Consider the following 22295-nt stretch of genomic DNA (forward strand, 5'->3'; position numbering starts at 1 on the left):
TAAGATTTAGTTAACACCCTTTTTGTAAAACCTTGTATTGAATTTTGTATTTGAGAAATGTTTTGTATTTATATTCATTCGGAAATAAACTTTTACAATAAAAATGATAAGGGCCCCATGTATGCCCCCATACATACTCCTCTTCAGAAAATGGCTTGAATGTCAAATTTCACTTATAAACACTAATAACACGATAAAATTCGACATAAATAACTTTGAAGTAGAAATAAATGCCTCCGCCAAAATGTATAAGGATTGGCCCATATGCAACCTTAGCCCATATGAGCCCACTTATAGAAAATCTTTTTTTTTTTAATATGTAAAATTGTTCCGGAATTAGGGTAAAAAACTATTACTATTTAAAAATAATAAAAATTTTTAATATATTCACTCGTGTAGGACATCGTGGTCGGCATTGCCCGACTATACAATAGGATGTCCTGTGAAGCACTTTTTTGAAGAAATACCTCTCAAACGAACCGTATTTATGTACTAAATTCGAGAAGAATAAAAAAGTTCCCTACCAGCGATTGAAAATATTGATCTCAGTACAATATGCTCAAAAAAATTTTATGCAATCTTTTCGAAATGTGTCTCAAAAATTCTTTTATTTTGAGCTTATCGCGGGAAAATAATTAATTTTTTTAAACATTTTTTAGACCAAAAATACTGCACAAAAATTTTAAAATTATGTTTTAATTTATGTTGAATTTTAAAGACCAATTTCAAAATAATCAAAAATATTTTATTTTTCACAAATTTTACTGTGATCAGGATTTTCAATCGCTGGTAGGGAACTGAGGACCATTCGAAAAAAAATATTTTTTATTTTTTTCGTGTTCAGTACATTAATATGCATCGATTCAGAGGTATTCCTACATGAAACTTTTAAAAAGTCTGTTCCTCGGGACACCCTTCTATGCAATCACACTTTTTACTTTGTTGTAAATAATAAATGTAAAATTAAAAGAAAAATACAAAAATAAATTTCCCTAGAAACTACATATTAATTTGTTGTAACTTATTAAATTATTTTATAAAAGGGTCTTATAGTAAATGAAATATAGAAATGAAATTAAATTAATCCTCGAAAGTTGTTTATGAGTACTCAATTAGTTAATTTTGTTTGTTAGTTTAAGCACCCAATAGAGGTGGTTTAAACAAAGATATATTAATTATAAGGTAGTGCTATCAAAACAGCTGATCGTTTTTTGCTACTATGTTCATTTTTCGCCGTGGTGTAGAATTAATGTCAAACTTTGTTTACATTTTGTAAATGTCAAACTTTGTTTTAATTTTGTTAATGTCAAATTTGTGATTAAAGACAAAATTTATGCTGTTAAATTCGTTTATGTTTTAAAACCAATAATAATATTATTATTGGTTTTAAAACTAATTTCGTGTAGTATATACTACACGAAATTAGTTTTATTTTTAAAAACATCAAATTAAATTACAAACAGATTCAAATTTATAAACATTTTTTGTTTAACAAAAATTCGCTTTGATTTATTTGTCAGCTGTTTTTGACATTTTTCCCTGACAGCCAATTCGCCTTCAAGTGCAGGCACAATGTTAAACTACATATAAAAAAAAATATAACCAATTCGCTCGGTATTCTGAATTCGCCGATGACTCTACCTTATAAAATTAATAAACCTTGGTTTAAACTTGAGAAAGAAATGCAAAAGTGTAAACAGCTGATGCGAAAAATTAATAAAATTCTTTGTAAAATAAACATAAAAATTATTGATTAATATAAATTATGGAGACTTTACAATATATATATTTTTTTTGTTTTAAATTTAATTTACAATTCTTAATATACCCAAATCGAAAGTTTTCTCCCCAAAAACAGATTTTTATTTGTTATCGGACTTAAACATTTGTGTCTCAAATTAAAAAAAACTAAATACTTTAAAAAGTTTATACAAACCAATAATCTTTACGTACATAAATGAGTTATTTGGTGCTAAATTCTTCTTCATATCATAAATCAAATGATGTACTTTTCTAAATTTTCATGAAATGAGTTATTCTTTAAACGAATTATAACTATAATATTGAACTGATATAATTCATAGAAAATATAACAAATTTTAAATATCAACACTAAGCATGGAGTGATTTTATTGAAAATTTATTTCAAAATTGTTTGTTTATTTTGGACCGTCGTTTAAAATACATGACAACGGATTTTAGTTGTTCTTTTTTTAAGCTGGCAATGCTGAAATCCCTTAACATGTCATCTGGCAGCATTACGGCATATGTTTCGTTCTTATATTGTTTCACGACCACTACAAATGTTACTCTGGCTACTCTCCCTTTTAGTAACTAATTTAACGTCTGACTATTTTGTTGTTAGTAACGGATGTCGTCGCGCAAGAAAAACAAAAACAAATAGAGTTAGTATAAAAACAATTTGTCATTAGCTCTTTTTTCAATATTTTTTGTTGCGGTTGTTTTTTGTTCGTTCACATGAAACAAGAGAGCGTTGTGTGTGTCGGCATTTCGTGCAAGTGAAAAATAAAAAAAAAAACTAAGAATAAAAAATGTAAAAGTGTAGAAGAACACCGGAAGTTGAATGTTATTTGATAGCATTAATTGGAATTAAAAATTACAACAAAACAAGAAAAAATATAACAACACAAAGTAAAAATACAAGTTAAACAAAAATTAAACAGAAAATGTTTAAATAGAATCTACAAATAAAACGCAAAGAAAAAATAAATAGAAACAACTACCTACGTGACAAGAAAAAAATTGAAAAAAGTAATGCAAAATGTATTTGTCAGTATGAAAAAGAAAAAAATACGCAAAAAATCCATAATTAATACAAATCAAAAAGTAAATTTTTTAGAATAGAGAATATATTTGTTCATTACTTAAATAAGCAATTACTAATAATTAATGTGCATAAAAGAATAATACAAAAGCAAAAATAAATATTTTATATATGCAAAAGTAGTGAAAGTGTATGTGTGCATGGGTAGAGACAAATTGCAATAATACCAAAAATGAATGAAATTTATATATATTAAGTACACAAAATAAAAAAAAAAAATAAAAATTTATCTTCAATGAAATACTTAAAACACACCTTCCTTCCTACATACACACATGCGATTACCGAACGCCAGCTAACTCACCGAGATTTTGTTTTCTCTGCCTCTCTTCTACTTAACATGAAATAGCACAATGTTGTTAATATTGGATTTTAAAAGCATTTCAAAAGAAAATAATTCTTAAAATTGTAAATATGCAATGCTAAGGAAGCCTTTAACAGCGGTTTAAAGGCTATTAAAGGATTTCATGTTAAAATGATGAAATTTTATACTTAAAAAAATAATTTCTTAAATAATTTGATTTTATTTATTTGGATATCACATTGAAAACGACCATTTATAAATTTAACAATAGTTTAAAACCGATTTTTTATTGTTAACTTTGATTTTGCATTAGGGATGTGAACTTTAAAGATAATTAGCAATAATATATAATATTTTAGCGGAATCTAAAAGGAATATATTTTCTATAAAGAAGAAATTTTCTAAAGGTTATAAAAGTCAAAAATCATTTAATAAATGTTAAGCTGTCTAAAAATCCTTAATTTGTTCTTTAATGGTCCTTAATATATTTTCTGTTAATAATAACCAAGGAACAAAAAATATTTTAATAAAAAATATGTTCTAAAAATATGCTCTTAAAATTTAAAAAATATGCTTTAACAAATAAGTTTTTTAATTGTTTTTTAACATTTAAAAGTTCAAAAAGACTAGAAATGTAATGAAATGATAGATATTTAATATTATCATCATCACATTTATTATATTTCAATCCTTGGAACACTTAAACATTTTATTTTTGCTAATATCAAATTGGCCATAGAACATCAAAATCGGCCATTCAAAATTTCAATGAAGTAATATATATTTTCTTTTGCGGTTGTCGAAAAAGTTCAAACCCAAATCGCCTTAAAGTTTGAAACTAAGATTTTCCAAGTGATTAGAACAGAATTTGATTGTCTAGAACCCATTAAATAAAAAATAATAATTATTAACACCAAAAATTGTTTAAGTGTTGGGGGCTACATTTTAACTATAACTAGAACATTACAATGGTAGAATCTGTTCGGGGATTTAATAGCAATAATATAAAAGACTTCCTATGACAAAGATCACTGTTAGAGCTTATCAGGAGATGCAATTTAGTATGACTGTACGACTGACAATGGTATTTGAAGCTGCAGGTCATAAGTTATATAAAATAATCACCTGTCAGAGATTAGTGAGCAAATTTATATATAATTAAAAATATATTCATTCCAATAAAAGACCTTTCACATCAATCCAAAATTTTATTTATTAATAATTTTTTAAGTTTAAATTCGTAATATTTTGTGATATTTACGGTCTCAGAAAGGAACACATTTTTAATAATATTTTTAAATGCGATTTTTAAGAATTTAATTTGAATTTTGTGAGACAAAATAAAGGATAATTAAAATACATGGAAAGTGATACTATTTTTTTTAAAGTTGAATCCGAGTAGAACAAGAATCTGTTTTTGAAATTTGTAAAACACCTCCAAAATATTGAGATACCGGTAAAAACCTGTCATTCGTACTTTTAGGCACCCGTTTGGCAAATTTCAAAAACAGATTCTTGTTCTACTCGAATCCACCTTTCAGAAAAATAGTATCACTTCCTAGGTATTAATGTATATCAATAGAACAGCAATTAAAAGGTCTTTTCGAAGTAAGTGGTATTTTGCACATATCACAACCATCTGAATTTTTAGTTTTATTTTTTCTTCTTATTTTAGTAAAAACTAAAGTAACGATTTTAAAAGCACAACTACTGCAACACTAAGTACACCTTATGTACAATATTTTTGTATGCAGTAAAAACTACAAGAAGCAATAGCAAAATAAATTTAAATGATCACATTTCAAATGCAAAACCCAAATGAAACACATTCAACATCCCACACATTTTGCTTTCTGCTGTTTTGTTGTTGTTTTTTTCTTTTTGGTTTATGCATTTCCTGTAATATTTCGTTTTTATGACCCACACTCTACAAATGTGTTTTTTTCTCTGTCTCCCTGTCTGTTTGACTATGTATCCGCTGCATGTCCGTCCAATGATGTCTGTTTTAAATTCAAAAACAAGAAAGAAAGAAAGAAAAACATGTCTGTTTTAAATTCACACTTTAGAAATTTAAACAGCAGCAGTAATGGGTTGCTGCATCATAATCTTATTTAATCAAAAGGCGTCATTTTAACAGGTCAATGCATTTAATATACATACATATAAAAAAATATGAAAATATTAATAAAATTAATGTTGCTCAAATAGTTGTAGTAAATCTACATATTTGTATTTAGAAATGTTATACAATATTTGTACTAAACAACCAGTTAAATTTGTTTATTGTCCTCGTCAGACAAGACTAAAAACTAGAAAAACGTGTAGATAAAAAACTAATAAAATAATAAAATTTACAAAAACAACAACCTTCACACATTGTCGAAAACAGAAAAAAAAAAATCCCAAAAAAAACACAAAAGCAAAAACACATGAAATATGTATTTCATTTTCTACTAAAATACATACGATATACATACAAACGTTAGCAATGTTCGTATTTTGTTTTTGGTTTATTTTTTATACACATTATACTGAGTTAAACAACAAAATAAAAACAACAATATCGCCCAATATAATTTAGAAAAAAAAAAAAATACATTTATGAATGAATATTTGACTTGAATCATGCCATACCACCGCGGCTGTGTTCAAATTAAACAACAAACCCTCTTTCCTCCCTTTCTACAACCCATTCAACACCCTTTCGTTTCCCTCATTTTACGAACTCATTGAGAAAATATAATTTTTGTTGTTTCATTTTCATTGAAGAAATTTTTGCGTATCAAAAAAATAGACAGAAAGAAAACACCTTCGAATTTTTAAAAACAAAACGGAAAACAATATAGAAGTTTATACATAAATATATAGACCAGTATTTATTTGTCATTAAAATGGCTTCGATTATAAGCAGGGTAACCAAAATATGCAAATGTTGCGTCGTATGGACTCATGGATAAGATATTTAAACTATTCAGAACAAATGAAAAATTTTGGCATCTTGATTTGTTAGCGTATATTTTTGAATATTTTGCATAAAGCATATTTTACACATTTAGCGCATATTTTTTAAAATAAGAAAACATATTGATTTTCATTATTTATTTTTTGCTTAATTTAATAATAAGGTAGAATATGTAGAAAATTAAAAAAAACTAGTTTTATTACTTTCATATAATCCATTATATTTTTTTAGTAGATGAAGCATAAAATTCTAGATCGAACATAAAATCATTGAATTTCATGAGACCAATTAATTTTTGTCGTTTTGAAAACTAATAACTAATCAGTTAAAAAAATATAAATTCAAACGGAAAAAACTCAAAACTTTGCCATTTCAAATTCGTATTTAGTTTTAGAACTAAATGCGGTATTACTCATGTTACTTACCAGTAACATACGAGAGTAATCAATTATTAAAAAAGAAATGTTTTAACACGATTTAATTAATTTTTTTCAAAAATTTTAAAATTTATTAAAAATTTATAGATATCATGGCGTACAAATTTTAGTGAATTTGAATTATTTCCTTTTTTTTTTTTTTTTTTTTCAATTAGAATCTATTTCGAAAACTGTTTTTATATTATCAACGTATTATATATTTAAACGTCAAAAAATCACTACATTTATATAATTGACTACAAAGACGTATATATTTATCATTAAAAAAATGTATATCGTAGGGCAGAAGATTCGCTAATATACACACATAAATGTTAAATGTGCATGTGTACGATTTGAAGGATGTGTGTTTTGTGGATTCCATTCAAATATTTTATGAACTTTTTAAGTTTTTAAGAAATACATAATTTCGAATTTCATATTAATAATATATACATATCTAGCAATAAATATTAAATTGGGAAAAATTGAAATTTTTTAAATGTGTATTTCTATAGTTTTGTATTTCTAAAGTTTTAAAGTTCAAAACGATCTCTTGAAAAGTACAAAAAGTAACTAATCTACTTTTGAACCGATTTGATTTCTAGAATCTTAAAAAAAAAATACTGGCAACTCTAATGTATACATAATATGTATATTTAAACAGACAGACATTTTTATGTTTTCATCGGTTTATTTACTCACCTGTCGTTTTCTTTTCCGTTTCGTTTTTACTCCGTTTCATACAACCAGTTGGATTTTAATAAATTTTAGGATTTCACTGTCGCTTTTATAATGATTTAAGACAAAATGCACAACGTTGCTATGCCTACAAAAGGAACTACAAAGAGACGTACTTTATAGCCTTTTTTCATTGTGAAACCAAATATTTTTAATTTCATATAATATTCCTTTATATAAGATTTTTAAATAAAAATTTTCAGATTTTTTTGTGTACATAATTTAAATTATGAATAAAATAAAATTATTCAAAAAACAATAATTAAAAATATTTTCAATTCTAGCCAATTAAAAATATGTATGCCATTTTTGAACAATACGATAACAAAAATAACACAACTCGGCAACTCTTTAAAAACTACTAAAATTTACAGCGCCGCAATAAAAACATTAAAAGTGAATACAAAAACAAAGTGAAACGAAACAAGAATGCACCTGAAAAAGAAACGTTACATGAATGAGGAAAGAGACGACCCTACTACAGATACTACAAGCATTAGTTATGGATCCAACATGGCCGATAATACACGGGAAGTACGAATAGAGGAGCAATTAAAAGTTAAAATTGGTACGTAAATTATTGACAAAAACACAAGTAACTAAATAAATCGCGAGTGTAATAAAAGTTCAAACATAATGTGCAAAAATATATGAATATTTCAAAGAAATGTATTGAAATAATTGTAATAAAATGTGTTGGCGTTGTTAGTGCAAGAGAAGCGCGTCCACTTGTATGTGTGTTCCTACTGAAATGGAAGTGAAACATTGTTGTCAAATTTAGCTGCTAAATAGCAATTCATTCTAGTGCTTTTATCTAAACAAATTATTTAAATTTACTTTGTAAACTTAATAAAGAAACATTAACAAAGCTGTGCGAAAAGAATTTGAAAAGTTTTCTCAAATGTGTAGGAATTTTTCATTGAAAAAATACCATGGTGTTGTGCAAAAGAATTTATTTTTTTTATTTTATATTGTCGGTGAAGATACCAAATAGCTGTCCCTCTCACACCTGTGCTTGTGTACGATGTGATAAGAGTACCTTGTTCTCTATTACACCTTGTTTATTTTGCTTGGCGATTAGTGCAGTGTCAATATTTTTCAAGTTGTGGAACTAGTTGGTACATGAAACAAAATTTTTAAACGAAATTCCAATACAAATGCATCAGTTTTGTTTTTTTCTCCTTCGTTTTCACGTTTAGGTTTGGAAATGTGTGAGTGAGTGTGTGTGGTGTTGTTTTTTTGTGTTTTGTTTGTGCACTTCTTTCGTTTTAATGACAATACACGAAATTTGTTTCTTTTTATAAATCTCTCATTTACGACGAAACTGGTGTAATTCAAAAAGCGTCGCTGTGAGAAAAATATATTTTAATTATTTTATTACTGTATCTTAAACAAATAATGGAACTTGCAAAATTAAGTCCGATTTAAATAGTAGAAGTTAAACGAAATTTAAAAAATAATAACTTATAAAATAGCTATTATTTATATTAAGTGTTAACATGAGTTAAAATTTTTATATTTATTGCAAAAAATTAACATTTTTAAAATACATTTAATACAGTATTCAGAAAACGACTCAGCATTTTCTAGTACCTAAAAAGACCAAATATTTAGTTATGCCTGTCTTGTAGCAAATGAGCAATAACGTTTTTTATGAATGAAATTTTCATGTTTTGTTTATGCTTCCATTCGTTGTCATCGTTTTCGTTGCTGTGTTCCTGTTTGTTGAATCGTAATTTTTGTATTTTGTGTTGTTAAATTTTTATGAATGAATGACATGAATTTAATTCAGATGCCCAGACCTTCAAAATATAAAAAATGTAAATTTTAAAAAGTGTTTTATATTTGAACATACACATCTTTTTATTAAAAAAATAATCGCATATATTAAATTAAAAATTATATTTTTTATAGGTATGTAGCCGTAGTTTTCTCCTAGTAGTAGGGACATTCTTATTAATGTCCCTAATATGATTTATAACATTTACTGTTTTTGTGTTGTATATTTAACTTTAATCGTTTTAAGTGTTGGCATCGTAATTGTCGCTGTTGATTTTTCCGATTATCGTATTTTTAATTGCCAACAATTTTGAACTTAATCATAGCTGAATACCTATAAGATTTTATACAAAATGTTTATAAAGGTTAATTGCTTAAAAAAAAACGAAAAAGTTAACGATATAGCTGGTGGGTATAACTATTAGATGTTGTAAATCATAATTAAATAAACCATAATTGGTGCCTAAAAGCGTGTGCTTGTCCTGTAAGTCTATCGTCACTCAATAGATTGAAAAGAGCCATTACGAGGCTAGTTCAAATTATGGATATTTTTGTTTGTTCGTTTTTTTAAGTCTAATATCGTTTTCAAGAATCATTGACTTTTTATTGAACTGCTGAAACATTTTTCCACATTTACATGTAATATCAAAATTTTTATTATAGTTACCTTTCATTTGCAAACAATTTTTGTATTATTCTTTAAAAAAAAATACTAATTCCTACCCAAAGCTTGGAAAGAATGAATTCAAATTGGAATTAATTCCCTTATATTTTTAATTCGGCTTTAAATTTTTGAATGTACCACTCTTTAAAATCATTCAATGAATTTAAATTCTAAAGCTGAATTCCTTGGCTTTATATTCCATTGAATTAATTCCTAAGAGAATTCATTCTTTATAGAAATGAATGCAATTGAATGATCATTGTAATATGTTTAATTCCTTCTATTACAAATTGAATGAAAGAAAAATTGTTTAATTCAATTTTTATACCCTTCACCTTCGTGAGAAGGGTATATATAAGTTTGTCATTCCGTTTGTAATTTCTATAATATAATTTTCCGACCCTATAAAGTATATATATTCTGGATCCTTACAGGTAGCGGAGATGATTAAGCCATGTCCGTCTGTCTGTCTGTCTGTCTGTATGTTTGTTGAAATCAGTTTTTAGAAGACCCCAGATATCTGCGAGATCCGAATCTTCCATAATTCTATCAGACATACGACCGGCAAGAACGCTATTTAAAATCAGCAAAATCGGTCCATAAATAACGGAGATATGAGCAAAAAACCGAGACAACCTCTGAAAATTTCATATAAAATTTAGATTTTTTATTCATGCTCAGACAGAAACTGCAAAAAACAAAAACAAAATACATAACAATACGGTAAATATTGTTATTGTAATTTGTTTATAAAAGCAAAGCAGAGCAAGAGCAGCAGAGCAAGAGTAGCAGAGCGAGAGCAGCACTAATGTTTTGTTATTGGCTAGAAACATGAAATTAAGTATGTGGAGTCTGTCTTAAGTTAGAACCCATAAAAGGGGATTTTTTGGTACTTTTTCGTTTCGAACCTAGAACCATGAAATTAAGTATGTAGAGCCCGGATTAGGTGAGAACCCATAAAAGGGGATTTTTTGGTACTTTTTCGTTTTTCAAAAGGTACTTTTTGAATTTTCTATAATATTGAACCTAGAACCATGAAATTAAGTATGTAGAGCCCGGATTAGGTGAGAACCCATAAAAGGGAATTTTTTGGTACTTTTTCGTTTTTCAAAAGGTACTTTTTGAATTTTCTATAATATTGAATCTAGAACCATGAAATTATGTAAGTAGAGCCCGGATTAGGTGAGAACTCATAAAAGGGGATTTTTTGGTACTTTTTCGTTTTTCAAAAGGTACTTTTTGAATTTTCTATAATATTGAACCTAGAATTATGAAATTAAATATGTAGAGCCCGGATTAGGTGAGAACCCATAAAAAGGGATTTTTTGGTACTTTTTCGTTTTTCAAAAGGTACTTTTTGAATTTTCTATAATATTGAACCTAGAACCATGAAATTAAGTATGTAGAGCCCGGATTAGGCAAGAACAATACTTTTTCGTTCTACAAAAGGTACTTTTTGAATTTTCTATAATATTGAACATAGAAACATGAAATTAATTATGTAGAGTCAGAATTAGGTGAGAACCCATAAAAGGGAACTTTTTGGTACTTTTTATACCCTTCACATTCGTGAGAAGGGTATATATAAGTTTGTCATTCCGTTTGTAATTTCTATAATATAATTTTCCGACCCTATAAAGTATATATATTCTGGATCCTTACAGATAGCGGAGTCGATTTAGCCATGTCCGTCTGTCCGTCTGTCTGTGTGTATGTTGAAATCAGTTTTCAGAAGACCCCAGATATCTGCGAGATCCGAATTTTCAATAATTCTATTGGAAATACGGTCGAATAGAACGCTATTTAAAATCAGTCCAATCGGTCCATAAATAACGTAGATATGAGTAAAAATCCGAGACCACCTCTGAAAATTTCATCAAAAATTTAGATTTTTCGTGCATGCTTATGCAGAAATAATAAAACAACAAAAACAAAATGGAGCATCAAACGGTAAATTGTTTTGTTATTGTAATTGCTTGTTAATAAACACAAAGCAAAGAAAGAACATTACGTAACGTTACGTTGTCATTGGCTAGAAATATGAAATTAGGTATGTAGAGCCTCGATTAAGTGAGAACCTATAAAAGGGGACTTTCTGGTACTTTTTCGTTCTTCAAAAGGTATTTTTTGAAATTTCTATAATATTGAACCTAGAAACATGAAATTAAGTATGCATGGCCCGGATTAAGTGAGGACCCAAACAAGGGGAGTTTTTGGTACTTTTTCGTTTTTCAAAAGGTACTTTTTGAAATTTCTATAATATTGAACCTAGAAACATGTTATTAAGTATGCATGGCCCGGATTAAGTGAGGACCCAAACAAGGGGAGTTTTTGGTACTTTTTCGTTGTTCAAAAGGTACTTTTTGCAATTTCTACATTATTGAACCTAGAAACATTTAATTAAGTATGTATGGCCCGGATTAACTGAGGACCCATAGATGGGGACTTTTTGGTACTTTTTCGTTCTTCAAAAGGTACAAAAGGCTTTAAACACATCATGGTGAAGGGTATATAAGATTCGGCACAGCCGAATATAGAACTCTTACTTGTTAATATACAGAATGCTTTTGAATTATAAAGCAAAACTTTAATTCAATCTATCCCAAAATGAATGGTTGAAAAAAATTGTAATTCAATTTGTAATAGATTGAATTCAAACAAAATTTTTATCATTCAGAGGGAATTTAGAAATCAATAGGAATTTGTTGAAATTTATTTTAATTCAATTTGTAACAGATTGAATGCAAACGTAATTAATTCATTCAGAGCGAATTTAACATTCTTTACGAATTAATTCATTAGAGAATTAATTCATCTTCATCGAAAGCTTTAAGAATTAATTCTAGGAATAAAATCAAAGGGAATGGGTTAGAAGAATTGTTAATTCTTTAATATATAACTCAATTTCAAAAAAAGAATTAAGGAATGAATTCTTTTAGAGCTTTGTTCCTTAATTTTTTTTTACTTTTTAATGAACACATACCCATTCATACTTACTCAAACTTATAATGTCAGCAATTTTTATAAAGTTAATTTTTTATCTTTTTTGTTGGTATTTTTTCAATTACCTTGACGTTAATTATGCAAAATTTAAGGGCAAGCAAACCAATAAGATGTTTTTATTTTTTTGTTTCTGTTAATATAATCGTACTACATTAGATTTGGCACTTTAAACCAAATCACAAATAGGTTTATGAAATTTTTAACCACAGAAAATCTGGCAATATTTGTACTACATATTTCAAAATTGAAATAAAAGTTTAACTAAACTAAAAGTTTAACTAAAATAAAACATTTACAAAAGAGCATTTTATCTAGGAATAAAAGTGTATGCCATTTAACAATAGTTTTTTTATTGTATATGTACCCTACTTTTTTATGCAAAATTCATTGGTTTTTTAACCGAATTTGAAGCACTTCGGGTTACTAAGCAGTAAAAAATAATTGATATAATACTTTACAAACTACATCTTAATCACATCTAAAAATGCGATTACTCACTTTTATAAACCAAATATTTCCTTGCAAATGAAAACCCAAGGGGGTTACTCTGTAACTTGATTCTAATGAAAAACATTTCGATTTTATATGTTAAATACATAGTATTTCGAAAACTTTTTCTTTCGAATCGAAATACAGTAAAAACAAGTATGAAAGTATAGTCGAGCGTGACCAACCATATGATACCCTACACCAGTTATAAATATTAAATGTGATTTATTCTTTATAATAATTCATTGTTCCGATACATTTAAGCAATTTATGGATAAAAATCGAATTTTCTGAAAGAGGCTTTATATGGGGGCTAGGGACAAATATGGACCAAGTGCTGAATTTCATCGCAAAATGTATGTTTATAAGTTAATTTTGAACTTTCAAGTAATTTTCTGAAAGGGACTTTGTATGGAAGCTAGGGTCAAATGAGGCCCGATCTTTATGAAATTTGGCAAGGTCGTCAGGGCTTGTATAAAACTTATTATCGATATACAGGTATATTAAACATAATTATGAGCTCAGAAGACCTTTTAGGGGGGTTCTGTTGTATGGGGGCTAGGTGAAACAATGGACCGATTTCAATCCAAGGCTTCGTCCTTGGATCAAAAAAAGCTTTTGTGCCAAATTTCATCCAATTATCTTGAAAATTGCAACCTGTACCTTGCGCACAAGGTTTACATGGATAGCCAACCAGACGGACGGACATAGCTAAATCGAATAAGAAACGATTCTTCGGATTTTTACTGCTTCTTAAACTAAAATTAAATGTAGTACAGAGTTGCCAAAAATGAACAACATTCCTCCAAATAAAATGTTAAATTCATAGGTTCTTCAACCGAATTTGAAGCACTTCGAGTTGTTAGTTCTGATGAAAATACTACATACAATTCACTTTTTTGCGGTGTTGTAATGACTTTTCTACTTCCATTTCTTCATTTTTAACCTTGATTTTTATATGCAAGAAAATATTTGACTTAAAATAGCAAAAAAATATGTAATCGCATTTTTAGATGTTATTAAGATGTTGTTCGTAAAGTATGACATCTATTATTTTTTGCTGCGTACATATAAACCACAGAATTGTTTTTTATTTATAAATACATAATAAGTCGGTTAATGTTAAACACTAAAATATTTATTTCTTATTTAGCTTTTACTATTTTATTCATCCTATTTACTGTGTATATAATACATGTCGTCATCTAAAACGGGAAATGGTGATCAACCAAAGTTATTAGATTAAAAACGAGATTATTGCATGCAATTTTGCGTATAAATTTAAATAGGTACTTGCATTATCCAAAGAACACAGTTCAGATGAAAACTACCTTGAACGATAATATTTCTAAAATAATTTTAAAATAGATTTTAAAAATAACATTTAATATACAAATTTAATTTCGAATACTTCAAAAACTCCACCAACCAATCATGGAACAGTATACTGGATTGTAGGGTTTCTAGTACACTATGGCCGAAGTTAAACCCAAAAGCAACCAGATTGCTATTAGAATTGGACAGGAACAGCATAAGGATTTTCATCAGGGGAAATTTTTTAGATTTTCCGATATCAGACAATTCAGGATTTCCCTTCCTTACCACTTTCATTTTCTGTTCTCTTTTGGAGGGAAATTCTCACTCTTCTCATCTCTCTTCTATTCTGTCTTCTTTTGTTTTCTACTGGTTCTTTATTAAAGGGACTCACAATGGACCTTTGGGTCTCCGGGTGGATGTATACATTGATATACGACCCTTTTAAACCAAATACATATTTAATACAGATTAATATATATATATATTTTTCTATTAAGTGACACCTGATAGGTTAGTGGTTATTGTTCTAGTCTAGTAGACCGGAGGTGGAGAGTTCGATTCCCAATTGAAGCACTACTTAGTGGGCGCACAACATACCTAATAGATTTCTAGTATCTTCGGATTTGAAGTATATAAATTCTCCTTTCGAAATAACTAACTAACTAATCTAAATCCAATAAACCACAATCAAGAATTTATGAAGATCTTCTTGGACTATTCTAACAGCACTCACTGGTCGGAAAACACATTCTACAATTATCCATTAACTCTAAAAGTGCCACAAGAAATAACATAAAGAAAACAATCTTGCAAATTTATCATGAGTTGTCTTTTAAGTGAAATGTTATTTTTTATATGTATTTCCGTTTTCCAATGCGATATGAGTTCGACTGAAAATATTTATGTTTTTTCTGCAAAATTTTCTACATGTTTTTATTATTATTATTTAGTAGTACTCATATCAGTAGTGAGGAATTATTATATTTTTATTCACTTCTTTTAGATTTCTCTGGTATTTGTATAAATTTAATTTTTTTATGGAATATTGCACGCTTGACTTGTCAACCAAACACTTTATTTATTTATTATTTAATTTTTTTCTATTGAGAGTTTTCGTTTTCATTTTTTTTTCTTATTTTCAATGTAAAACAATGTTACTGCTAACAATTGTTGGATGGATCGCAACATCTCATCTTCACGGTTAAAGTTTTCTTCTATTTGTTTTCTTTTCAGTATTTTTAACTTTTCTTTTCAACTCATTTATACTACAGATTTTGTAATGAGTTTTTATCACGTTCATTTTTCTTTTTGATTTCTTTCTCACATATCTTTAGTTCATGTTAAAAACAAGATTTCTTTTTTTTTAATTTCCATTAGACTATTTTATGTTTTCTTTTCTTGAATCTTTCTTAAACCTTTGTTTTAGTTTCTAAATGAGTTTTTAAATTGGTTCTTTGCTATTTAATTTTATCGTTGTAATTATTATTAACAATAGAGTGGTTCAAATAAAAAGGGAAATTAATTGCAAATTATTGAGGAAATTTAAAAACTTCACTACAATTGAAAAGCATCGCTTTAAACTGAGATCTTAACATTCGATACATATAATCATACATAATTTAGTTTAAAATATAAACAAATTTAAAAAAGTGGAAACTATCTTTCGAATATTTTTAAATTTCTATGTATGGTTTAAAATTATTAATCCGAATCACTACAAGAATTATTTGTTATGAATACATTGCTATTTAACAATAACCCCCATTTTTTGTTATTTTACTCTTCATAACCACAAAGAAAACTAAAAGTTGAATTATTTTAGTATGAAACCTTATAAAATCAACTCTTATTTATCAGCTTTTATTCGAGTTATGAATTGTTCTTAATATACATGCATGTGTACATCAAAGTTATCAATAAGGGGAAATTAAAAATTAAAAAAAAAATCAAAAATAAAACTTAATTTAATTATGTTATAAAGTTTGAATTAAATATTAAATAATTAATCAGAAGTTTTAAAATATTAATCTAAAATGTTATACATGGTTTAAGAGCAGAGTTTGCAACGCAAAGTTGATTAACAAAAATAAAAACAGAATCGTAAATTGAATGTTGGAATAAAAAAACTAAAAGAACAATATTAATATTAGACAACATACAAGCACAAATATCAAACTTTATCGATACAAAAAATATATAAAATTAACAACTGCAACAGCTTAAAAAATAACAACAACATTAAAACTAACAAATATTGCGGCTGCAATAATTATTTTCTCTTAAAAAGGCAATTAATTAGAAGTCAGTATTGCAACAATTATTTATTAGATGTTTCGTTAAATGTACATAGTATGTATGTCTATGAGTACATACATATGAATGTGCATATTTATATGTGTGTACGTGTTCTTGAAGTAACTCATTGTCAACTGTTTTTAAAAAATAGTTGTACATGCGGTATTTTTGGAATTAAAAAGATTCTTATAAAAAAGCTATGAAATGACAATGCGACAATTGAACGTTTTCTTTTTTTTCATATTCTTTTTTCTATTAAAAATGCGAGTAGTGTTTCAAAAGTTATTAATTAAAATTATATTTACCATTTATGTTCCACAAAGGAAAACCCCTAAAGATCATAGACCAACTTCAGATTTTAAGAATATTTACAACACTAAAAACCTAACAGTAGGGTTTGCAATTTTCAAAACAAAACAGAATTAAATGCTTACTGCCTTATTCATAAACATTTATCAAAGTTTTATAGAACAAATTTTGTATGAAAAATTGATTTATAAACTCATGATAAAAGTTTATGAATGTACATAATTTTAAATATTAATTTGTTACTATGCATTAATACTTATAGCACAAATTTTATTCATAGATCAACACATTTTGCAAATCATGATATTTTTGAAGACTGGCTTTAAATGCCAGTTTGAAACTTCTTTAAACGAAAAATAAATATATCCTTATGTTTTTATGTTACTATTTATATATTTATGTAATTAATCGTCATGTTAAAAACGGCTATCAATGAATATATATTAAAATGTCTCTTTGAGTTAAACCCGAGACGATAACCCTAATATATATGAAAATTAAATTTTTATTTTTTAAATCTTTGACCCTGACGATCATGACTTATATGGTGGTCTGAGGCTTCAATGTGCAAATGTAAAAAAGTATGTGTTCATGAATGTCTATGAATGAATGTTTGTTTTGTTTTGTTCTGTGTGTTCTTGAAGCATTAATTTGTACGCTCTATAATTAGGGTCAAATGACAGATAAGGCAATTTGTGTAATAAAAATACAATTACATTTTCACTTTATATAAAAATACCGCGTACAAAAGTATTTAGATACATAAATGTCGTATGTGGCCACAATGTTTTTTTTTTTAACAATTAGATGACACTGGAGTTTTCTTATTAAGTAAAAAAAAATATTTTATTTTATATTTGAAAAAATTAAAATAGTTTTTTGGAGAGTTTTATCTTGATCGAACTTCAATGAAAAATTTATCAATTTTCGAAAATTTCGTTATTTTTACTGAATATTTATTTGTTGAATTAAAGCTATTTTGTTTAAAGAATTTGTAAATTTCCAATTAAGAAAAGTCATGGACATGATGTAATACAAATGTTATAGAACTTTAATGAGCATTTAGAAGGATCAATACAATCATTAAAATAAACAACAGTCAAATTCGTATTTAGTAAAATTATTTTATTACCTGGCAAAAAATAATGTTAATATTGTATTTTACATATATATAATTAGGAATAGGATGTAGAAAAGTCACTACATATATCATGTCCGAAAATATGTAAATATGTGTTTTATTTTAAGTAGAAACCTATAAAGAACATTAATTTAACTATTAATTATCTAAACTACATTTCGCTTTATTAAAATATTCTATAAAATCTTTGGTTTTTTCTTTTTTGGCAGAAAGCATGATATAACAGAGAAATTGGCTCAAGTTCTTCAGATCCACAAAGTAGTTTTTAAATTTGAAAAGTTTTCTATCTATATATCTCTCTATCTATCTATTTTGTTTTATAATTCCTCAAGAAAATATTAAATAATTTTTCCAGTATGCCTAATAATAAAAGGACAGGTGAATAATATTTATGTATCAACTTACTTTTAGATTTTATAGTACTACATCTAAATACTTAAGAAATTAAGACTATCTCGATAAATTGTTGTATTAACAACAACCTTTAATAATAAATTTCCTAAAAACAATTGCAAAACTCTTTTTAAAAATGAATGTAAAAAAACACATTGTTAAGAACGGAAATACGGATTATTTTTATAAGAGAAAAAAGCAACTGTTACATAAAGACATACTTTTTTGTATGAATAATGAATTTGTACATACAGAAGACTACATATACGAACGAGAATATCCCAGGAGATTGTTAACCAGTCAAAAAATATACTTTTACTACTAACCAATTTTTGTGGTATTTGTTTTGAAAATGCGAATAGGAGTGATATGTGAAGTAACGTAATTTTTTAAATTAATGTAACATTGAACTAACTTACATAATTTTTAAATATTTCGAATTTAAGTTTTAATTTTCGAATTTAAAGAATATACTTTAAAATTAATGAAATTTTAAACTAAACATGTTTCGATTTAATGTTCCAATTTTCTTAAGGTTTTTATAAATCTTAAATTATGGAGATTTTTCTAACAGCATTAAAAATTGTTTACAGTAATTTAATAAAATATATTAATAAAAAAAGTTTTTGAAATATTAGTAATATTTTTAAACGCTACTCGTAAATTTAAAAAGAGAAATAATTTTGTTTTGTTTGTTGGGATGCATTTTTAGGACTCATTTTCATAGTATATGCACAACTTCATAGCGCATATTTACTACAAGTCTAGTATAACTCAAAATTTTTCGTTTTTAAATAGGAGATATAAAAAATACATGTTCGAAGCCTTAGGGCTTTGATCTGTATTGTTCAATTGAAGATTTACAATACCATGCAGGTTATGCAATGATGTTGAGGAACTAGACAGGATAGGATATATAATTTTGTAACTGTCCAAGAAATAGCTTTGAAACAATTTCACAACGAACTGAGAAGTTTTGCTCGGTCTAAACTAAGTATTCTGCAGGGTGTCTACTACTGTTCAAAAGGTATTTGAATATAGTAAAATGAAATAAATCCTTCAAAGCTTTTTTCTCCTAACGATGTTTTTTAAGTTGTGCCAATCTTGTAGTAAATGAGCAATATATACATACGTATGTATGTATATGACTGACTGTCTGTGTTTTTGCTTTATATTACTGGCTGCAACATCTTTTATATAATTGCGATAATGTTTGTATGTTGACTGAATGTCTGATAGTGTTGATTGTTCTTTTGTTGGATACATTTAACGTTCATTGAATATACATTTCAATAGATTCCAGTTTAAATTCATGCTTCTTTTTCTGAAAGACACCTTTTTCATAAAAAGCAAATTTATAATGTGGCATGAAATAATGTGTATATAGTAACATCTGTTCTTTAAAAGGGTTTATGCAAAGTTTATATAATTTGAATGCTTTTGTTTTCTTTTATTTAATACCGGATATGATAACAATAAGGTAGGGGATACTAATTCGTAATATCATTTGGTTATTTATATCAGAGGAATGGATCCGTATTCATCAAATTATTGATAAAAATATCTTTTATTTTACAGAAATATTTTACCTGTTCCTTCTGGTGGTTTTATCTGGCAAATCCTTTATACATTAGTTAAAAATATTCAATCGTAACTTTTTCGCATCATATTACGGTTTTTAAATTTATTATTAACAAACCTTTTATGTCTTTTTTAAATATTTATCATTATTTATTAGGACTTCCTTCCGTTTATTGACTTTTTTTGGATTACAACACGTGTTTTCCACTATACATATGAACTAGACAGTGAAAGAAAAAAATGGATGATACATCTGTTTTAATTTTATCTTTGTTGTTATTATTATTATTGCAAGATTAAAGAAAAAGTTATAGATTCATATGGCTACCGCCAAGTTAATCAATTTACGTTTATATACATATATACATACATACATACATACATACATACATACATACATACATACATACATACATACATATATATTTATTTAAAGTTAAACAGAGTAATATTTCTCAGACTCTGTGGAATACTACATATCACAATGGATGTCTAATGAGTAAATTGGTAATGTAATAAAATTATTTATCAGCCCATGTGTAAATAAGTTTATAAAATTACAACAATTGTTGTTTAAAATAATCCATCCGCACATCTTTGCTGAAATCTATACAAGTTTTAAAATATTGAAAAAATAAAGGGAAAACTTGTTTTTTGATTCTGGATCTCGTTTTTAGCCTGAATCATCTCGTATTCCCTACTGTCTCACGTACTAGTATTCCTGCAGAAAGTTTTTTTAATTACATATATAGGTACATTGGTTTTGGTTTTCATATGTATATACATGCATACATACATATGTATGTATTTATTCTGGTTCATACATTGATTTTGTTTGTTTTTTATTTTGCTGCTGCTCTGGTTTTGCGGTTCTTATAAATGTGCACCTTGTATACGTGCTTTTAAATCGATTTCCGGTCTGATATATTATTACGTACATATGTACTACATACAGCAGTGTACGATAAAATATACCTGACCCACCAAATGTTTATAATTTAAGATCTCAAAAAAATATTTTGTGTAACTCCACGCAAGTAACCGTCCGATAGAGGACAATTGACGAAAAATTATTGAACTTTCGACCGGAATTAAATTCCGTAGTACAAACATGAACCCACATTCTTAAAATAATTTTAACAAAATTAATTTTAAATATGTAGTTCAAAAATTTATTTTTATAGCTTTTACACAATATTAATTACTAATAAGTATTTACAGCAAAAACTTAAATTGATAAGTAATGAGATAATCATTTCGACCTAACCCTAAGTGCGTGTTTGATTTATCAGATATAAGGAGATTAATTGTTCGTCCCGTATGCTTATCCTGCTTCACTTAAGGATATGTCTGCTACAAATTCAGCATTTTTTTCAACGCATTCCTATATTTTGTTTAAAAATTTTCAACAGGCTTATTTTACCAAAATTTAAAATATTGTAAAATATATTTAAACACATACATTGTTTTAATATTTTTTTAATAAATGTTGGCATTTCTTCACTGTTTAGAATTTGTAGTGTGTGTCATACGATTTTATAATAAGTTTATTAATTTTATTTCAACGACCTCGCCCCAATTTTAAATAAAATTAAAAATTGTCTATAGTATTCCACTCATTTTAGTTTTGGCAATTTTATGTACTAAATAAATTATATTAATACTTAATATACAGGAAGTCACGTTGTAATTTCCTTTCCTTTAGTCTTCTTTTTCTTAAACAAAACCAAAATGAAGTATGTAAATAAATATACGTACATACTCTAAACAAATATGTACATTTTACGATGTAATGTGTGTACTCGTAAAGTATTGAATGTCAACTTGCATTTTCCTGTCGATTAAAAACAGTCATCGCTATTAAAATAGTAAATTATTATACATAATTAGATGTTTTTGTAATATTTTTACTTCATTTCGATCCCTTATTTGTTGTTAATTTATTTGAATATTATTACCAGGGAAACCGAAAACATGCTCTAAAAAAAGTGTTTTAAGCGCTTTAAATATGCCGTAAAAAACTCAAAATATACTCTTAAAATTTAAAAAATATGCT

General features: G+C 26.8%; 1 protein-coding gene across 2 annotated transcripts in view; it reads left to right on the forward strand.

Moving 5' to 3' along the window:
• The first annotated feature begins 2735 nt into the window (after positions 1–2735).
• The window catches only part of LOC111685536 (GTPase-activating protein), a 27014-nt gene continuing 7454 nt past the window's right edge, over positions 2736–22295 (forward strand). The window contains exons 1-2 of one of the 2 annotated variants that reach the window (XM_046951251.1): positions 2736–3253; positions 7553–7836. In XM_046951251.1, coding sequence (XP_046807207.1) covers positions 7698–7836 — 139 coding nt within the window. In that variant the 5' untranslated portion in view covers positions 2736–3253; positions 7553–7697. Of the gene's footprint in view, positions 3254–7552; positions 7837–22295 lie in introns of those variants that run through there. The other variant, XM_046951252.1, reaches the window with a different exon arrangement.

This window comes from Lucilia cuprina, chromosome 5, assembly GCF_022045245.1.
Source record: "Lucilia cuprina isolate Lc7/37 chromosome 5, ASM2204524v1, whole genome shotgun sequence".
Classification (NCBI taxonomy): Eukaryota; Metazoa; Arthropoda; class Insecta; order Diptera; family Calliphoridae; genus Lucilia; species Lucilia cuprina.